Raw genomic sequence first — 6,943 nt, 5'->3', positions numbered from 1 at the left:
ACTGAGCCACCCAGGCCCCCCGATTGTGCTGGATTTTGAGTTTACATATCAGGTTTTGGTTTCAGTTTTTTGTCATTTTATGGTATTTGTATTTACATACACTTTAAAGTATTTAAAAACTTTATTAAAACTATATGTTTTTAAAATGTCATTAAATTGTGAAATATATCATGCATGTAAAAGTGTTATAAAACCTATATTTGAAGAATATCGCTAAAGTAAACACCCATGTGTGTACCATCCACCTTAGAAATACAATGTTACAAGTATCTTTAATGTGTTTAGGAATCATCTGGGGATCATGTTAAAATGCAGATTCTGATTCAGTCTGTTTGGGGAAGAGCCTGAGATTCTACCCAGCTCATTTCTACCCAGCTCCCAGACAATGCCAACGTTGGTGGTGCACAGGTCATGCACTTAGCAGTGTGATCTAAGAAGGCTCCTTTGTGCCTCTCCCAAATATCACCTGTGCTTTTCCTCCCACAAGAAGCACTATCCCAAATTTTCTGTCAGTCACTCTTTGCTTCATTTTAAATAGCTTTACCATCTGTGAATGCATTTCTAAACATTATGTTTGTTTAGTTTTGCCTGTTTTAAAATTTTATACAAATGGAATAATACTGTGTGCATCCTTCTGTTACTTATTTCTGTCCTTACTTTACTTAAGCTTATGTTTTAGAGACATGTTCATGTTGGTACATGGACCTGTAGTTCACTTATTTCTGCGGCTGTTTAATTTCTGTTGCGCGACTGTACCCTATTGTATTCATCCATTTCTACTGTTATAGACATCTGTGTTACTTCTGTTTTTTTGCTATGACAAACAATGCTGCTATAAGCATGTTTCATAATGCAGTGTGCAAGAATTTCTCTAGATTACATGCCTACTTATAGAACTGCTGGCTCAACTTTTTTTTGTTTAAAGATTTATTTATTTATTCTAGAGAGAGAGTGCAAGTGGGGTAGGAACAGAGGGAGAGGGAGAGAATCCCAAGCAGACCCTCTGCTGAGCGGGGAGCTCCACATGGGGCTCTAACCCACAACCCCAAGATCATGACCTGAGTTGAAATTGAGAATGGGAAGCTCAACCAAATGAGCCACCCAGGCATCCCTGCTGGCTCAACTTTTAAAATTTGATGTCTAATTGTGGTCGAAGTGGTTGGTACAATTCACACACAGCCATTACTAACACGTAGATTGATTTTTTAAAAAAAATTTTATTAGAGAGAGAGAGCACACATGGGGAGAAGGGGCAAAGGGAGAGAGAGAAGCAGACCCCCTGCTCAGTGGGGAGCCCAACATGCCGTTTGACCCCAGGACCCTGAGATCATGACCTGAGCTGAAGGCAGACGCTTAACCAATTTAGCCACCCAGGAGCCTCTAGATTGTCTGATTTTTAATTTTTGCTGTTTTGGAGGGTATGCAAGTATATCTTGGAATTTTTAATTTTCATCTCCAGTTGCCAAGGAGGCTTTCAAATGTTTATTGGCCAACCAAGTCCAACATGTCTTATTAGCTTTGGTACCTTGGATGTGTTGCTAAACTTGGGTCTTTTTTTCTTCATCAGTAAAAGGAGGGTAACGACATACACCTCACAAGATTTTGCCCTTTGGAGGAAGGACCTGCCATGGTAAAATGACATTTACTTAACTTACTTTTAGATAGCATTTTGACCAGTACTGCTCTTAGGAGTAGATCGCTGGGTGATGCATCTCCAAATGATGCAGCGATCAACAGAGAGGTGATGGGTTCAGAGAAGAAGCCTGGGGAAAAGAAAGGGCTGTATCAGTCTGTTTAAAAAACAAAACAAAACAAGGGACGCCTGGGTAGCTCAATTGGGTAAGTGTGTGATTCTTGGTCTTGATCTCACCGGTTGTGGGTTTGAGCCCCTGCTTTGGGCTCCATGCTGGGCCTGGAGCCTACTTAAAAAACAAAAACAAAAAACCAAAAAAAAAAAAAAAAAAAAGAAAGAAAGAAAGAAAGAAAGAAAGAAAGAAACCCCCTAACATTCATTGTTCTATTTAAGGTAACACTAACAGTTTTAATAAACAAACCCTAAATTTCAGTGGCTTAACAGAATAGAGTTCACATCTGCTTCCTGTGTTCCTAGTTAGGAGACAGCTTTTCTTCACCCATTTAGGAAACCAGGCTCCTTCCCGATGGCTGCACTATGCCCTAGGGCCATGGAGTCTCCAGCTTCCAGAGGGCAGCAGAAGAAACAAGAGTCAAGAGGTCCTAACATCCACCCACTTCTTAAGTCTATGCCTTGAAACGAAATCGCTCTTTTGATCACATTCCTTTGATGAGACCTAGTCACATGGCCACATCCAGATGCAAGGAGGCCACAGAAATGTAGTCCTGGTCGGGTTTCTACCTGCCAGCAACAACAGGACTCTACGGAAGGGAAGCTGCAGTCATACACAGTGTTAACCCATGATGATTCTCCCCACCGTTGTTAAGACGAATGAGGGTGGCATTGTCATCCTCTCGTTCTGTCCCCACTTAGGCAACATGATTCCCCTATTCCTGTTGATTCTCCTCTTCCTGCTCATTTTAATGTAGATCACACACTTTTGAGAAAGGATCAGGGGAGAAGACACATAGTTTTCTCCCTTCTTGGCTTTTGCCATGCTTTCTCTTCTGCTAAGGATTCTCTCTCAAACTAAACTGTGAGGTCTGGGAGAAGAATTGCATACTGTTTTCACTCAAGAATTTAGAGCTGGATCGAGGAATGCAAATCAGTGCTCCTCACACCTTAACATGCACACCAATCACCTGGGGATTTTGTGAAACTGTAGATTCTGATCCAGTAGGTCTGGGGCTGGGCCCCAGATTCTGCATTTCTCAAAAGCTCTCGGGTGATGACAGTGCCACTGGTCCAAGGAGAACACTCACGTAGATGCCCAACCATTCATTTATTGAACAGATCTTTATTGAGTGCCTACAATGTGCCAGGCATTGAGGATACAACAGTGAATGGGCTAGGATAATAATTTGCCACTCCTCAGATTGCAAGTCTATAAATATTCAACATTTATACAGTTAATTAAAGTTTTTTTTTTAAGATTTTATGTATTTATTTGAGAGAGAGAGTACACAAGCAAGGAGAGGGGCAGAGGGAGAGGGAGAAGCAGGCTCCCTGCAGGAGCCTGACGCAGGCTCGATCCCAGGACCCCGGGATCATGGCCTGAGCCAAGGGCGGCTGCTTAACTGACTGAGCCTCCCAGGCGCCCCTAGTTAATTAAAATTGTACAGCAGAGCCATACCAAATGCCCAACTGGCCAGTGACAGAGACAAAGCTGTGTACTTACTAAGTCTCATTTAGTTTTCTTCTCTCTGTGTAAAAAGGGAGACTACATTTTCCCGAGCTCCTTTGCAGTTATGTTAAACTTAAAGACTGGTTTCAGGGTAATGGTGTGTGGGTTGAAGTGATGTGAGCCAACCACAGTCAGGTAATTGGAAAATATTCTACAGGGGGCACCTGAGTGGCTCAGTTTGTTAAGCGTCTGATTCTTGGTTTCAGCTCAGGTCATGATCTCATGGTTGTGAGATCGAGCCCCTAGTTGGGCTCTGTGCTCAGTGGGGAGTCTGCTTGAGATTCTCTCTCTCTCCCTTTGCCCCTCCCCCCCATGTGCATGTGCTCTCTCTCTCAAATAAATAAATAAATCTAAAAAAAAAGCCCGTTCTACAAGACTTTCTTGATTATTATTTCCCTCATCATTAAAATCTTAGGGGGCAGAGGTTGAGATGGTAGTGTTGTATGAGAGGGGGCCCAGATATGATCGATGGATAAAAGTTGTGCTGGAGAGTCACGTGATCTGTCTCATCTTTTGCACAGGTGAAAGCCTTCATGGTATTAACTCACTGGGACGATGGGGTTTATTTTTCCCTGTAGCACAAGCTGGCTACCTAATACTGTTCTGACTATTAATCCAGGTAGGACCTACCACAGAGTGTTGCACCTAGTTGCCTCATAAATATTTCTCCAGATGAACGAATTAGATTGATTTATACTCTTTGCCACCCTGTTCCAGTCCCGACCTCAATTGTAGGCACATACCGAAAATTCAGGTTATACGTTAAAGGAATGTGGAGCATAGGAAGAGCTTTAGTAAATACTGGCTTAATGAAAGAAGAGAGAAGCGAGAGATTTTTACACTCAGTTTCCTGGAAAGGATTTAATTATTTTCTTTTTAGGATAAAGTATCAGAATCAAACATGCTCAATACAAAGGTTTTGGAGAATTTTTGAGAAAAACAGGACAACATTTTCCCCATTGTGTGCCCACTCTCACATAACCATCATTTACACGTCTGTGTGTTCTTTCCAGGTTTTTGGCTACTCATTTTTGTTACAGTGTTGCGGTCACACTCTGGACTTTCCCCGCCTTCTGCTTTCTGTGTTATTATGTAGTGTTTGCTTGGGTGATTGTTAGTGGTTACATCAGAACCCACCTCGGGGATGAATCCTTTCTTTCCTCCTTTGATCATGTAGGTTGTTTCTAACTCACTGTTTTCAAAAATGGTGTTGTGACAAACCTGTTTGTATAGCAAGATTTTCTGTATGTAGAATAATTTCCTTTAAGGTAGATCTGAATGTGAAAAAAAAGCATCTTTTAAATGACCTCAGGCCAAAAATCTCAGGCTGAAGCTGATTCAACTCAGGTTAGGACTTTGTGAAAGTTTCAGAGCATGTCTTCCAGTCCAGTGCTCGGCCTTGAGTTAGGTCAAGTTCAGCTTCTTCATTCGTGTGATTCTCTAAAACACATATACTCAACCATATTACATGTATATTTAAAGGTGTTTAAGCCAAATATAAATTTTTTGGAATCAGTCTCCTAAAGCACAGTTATCTTATATGATGTTGTAATAGCAAATATCACACACACATGCACACACGTGCCCTGGAGAATTATGAGGCGTGTACATACATCTGGCTAGAAAATGGATGTATGAGGAAAGTCTCTCTTGAGCCTGAGGTTTTATTTAATGAAGCGGCTCAGCAAATGCAACAACAATAAGAAATAAGGACACTTCTATTCTGGCCATCTTTCTTTTTGGAATGGGACTAGGAAGAAAGAACTGAGCCCCTGGTAGCTGACCCCTACCTCATTAAGTCAGTGGCAAAATAGAAATGATTCTGCTGCCCCTTGTCTGATGTCTCCTGGAAATTGTGATGAACTGCCAGTAGAGGACTCAGCTTGTGGCTGTGTTATGAAAGAAATATCCTGGTTTTGGTGGGGAAGTCCTGATATTGAATACTCTCTAACTGTATGCTTTAGGCAACTTTTTTTTTTAAAGATTTTATTTAATTACTTGAGAGAGAGAGAGAGAGAACACAAGCAGGGGGAGCAGCAGAGGAGGGCAGCGAGAAGCAGACTCCCTGCCGAGCAGGGAGCCCGATGCAGGGCTCCATCCCAGGACCCCGAGATCATGACCTGAGCTGAAGGCCACTGCTTAACCGACTGAGCCACCCAGGCACCCTTAGGTAACTTATTTTTACTGAGTCACTTCATTTGTAAAAGGAGATCATCATCACAATGACTGCCTCACAAAATTGATGCAAACATTCAACACAATAATGGATAAGAAGATGCTTTTAAGAATTGCAATTCTCTGTACAAAGAATGATATTTGCTGTTCCTTCCCTACTTCTTCCACCCCCTTCGGAACCAGGGCTGCTCTCCGTTTGGTCAATTCACAATGTGATTTGGAAGATGCTGTACCTTCCTCATTCCAACAAATAACCTTGCAGGACTCAGCAGGGAGAGATACTGACCCAGAGCTTCCTCTGCACTGCATCCTTCACCTCCTTGTTGCGGAAGCTATAGATGAAGGGGTTGAGCATGGGAATTATGATGGTGTAGAACATGGACACTATTTGTCCATTGGTATCATTAGTGGATCCATGAGGCTGGACATAGGTGAAAACCACAGTACCATAGAAAATGACAATGGCCAGGAAGTGGGAGGCACCTGTGGAGAGGGCCTTCTCCCGCCCAGCTGCTGAGCGCATCCTCCCAATGGCCACCAAGACCAAGCTGTAGGAGGTGAGGATGACTGCAGCAGGCAGAAGGGTAACCAGAGCAGAGAAGATATAGAGGACCACTTCTGCTGTGGCTGTGTTGGCAGAAGCCAAGCAGAGAAGGGGAGGGATATCACAGAAGTAGTGTGTTACCTGGTTGGGCCCACAGAAAGGCAGAGCAAAGACATTCCCAGTCTGGATAGCAGAGTTGGCCCCACCAAATGCATAGGAAGCAGCTACCAGCTGGAGACAGGTCTCTTTGGTCATGACTGAACTGTAATGGAGGGGTTGGCAGATGGCCATGAAGTGGTCATAGGCCATGGAGGCCAGCAGGAAGCTCTCAGCTGTCACATGCACCACAAAGAAGGTCAGCTGGACCACATAGCCTTTGGAAGAGATGGTCTTGTCAGAGGCCAGGAAGTTGGCTAAGAGCTTGGGTGTGCCCACAGAAGAGTAAGAAATACCAAGAAAAGAGAGGACACTGAGGTAGAAATACATGGGACTATGGAGATGGGAGTCCGTGAAGATGAGTGCCATCATTCCCAGGTTGCCAGTCACCGTGATGGCATAAATGAAGAGGAAGGTTACAAATAGAAGCTCCTGGAGATCTGGATAACGGGAGAATCCCAACAAGATGAACTGGGTAACTGGAGTGTGGTTGCCACTTGCAAGGGCTAGCTCTCCAAGTGTCATCTGCAGAGGTGACGATAATCACTCAAACAGGAATTACCTGAGCATGTCCACTGCTGTGCATAGGACGATGAGGGAGAGCTTAAGCAAGTATAAGGCTTCTTGCACAAGAAGCTAATGGGAAGCATTGTGCATAGTGGAAAGGACATGAACTGTGAAGCCCAACCTGAGTCCTAATTCTGATCAGGGCACTAACTAGTTGTGTATCCTTGGATAAGATATATCAATG

At 43.2% G+C, this 6,943-nt stretch overlaps 1 protein-coding gene across 1 annotated transcript; it reads right to left on the bottom strand.

Moving 5' to 3' along the window:
- Window positions 1-5,757: 5,757 nt before the first annotated feature.
- Window positions 5,758-6,717, bottom strand: LOC112829304 (olfactory receptor 5B21-like). Its single transcript, XM_025878784.2, has one exon. It carries the CDS (start codon window positions 6,715-6,717, stop codon window positions 5,758-5,760), a length of 960 nt encoding a protein of 319 aa, XP_025734569.2.
- Window positions 6,718-6,943: the final 226 nt, after the last annotated feature.

The sequence above is a fragment of the Callorhinus ursinus genome, unplaced genomic scaffold (assembly GCF_003265705.2).
Source record: "Callorhinus ursinus isolate GAN/ISIS: 27379988/994484 unplaced genomic scaffold, GSC_fseal_2.0 scaffold21, whole genome shotgun sequence".
Taxonomy (NCBI): domain Eukaryota; kingdom Metazoa; phylum Chordata; class Mammalia; order Carnivora; family Otariidae; genus Callorhinus; species Callorhinus ursinus.
Note: the sequence above shows the minus strand (reverse complement) of the source record. Positions and strands in the feature narration are given on the sequence as shown.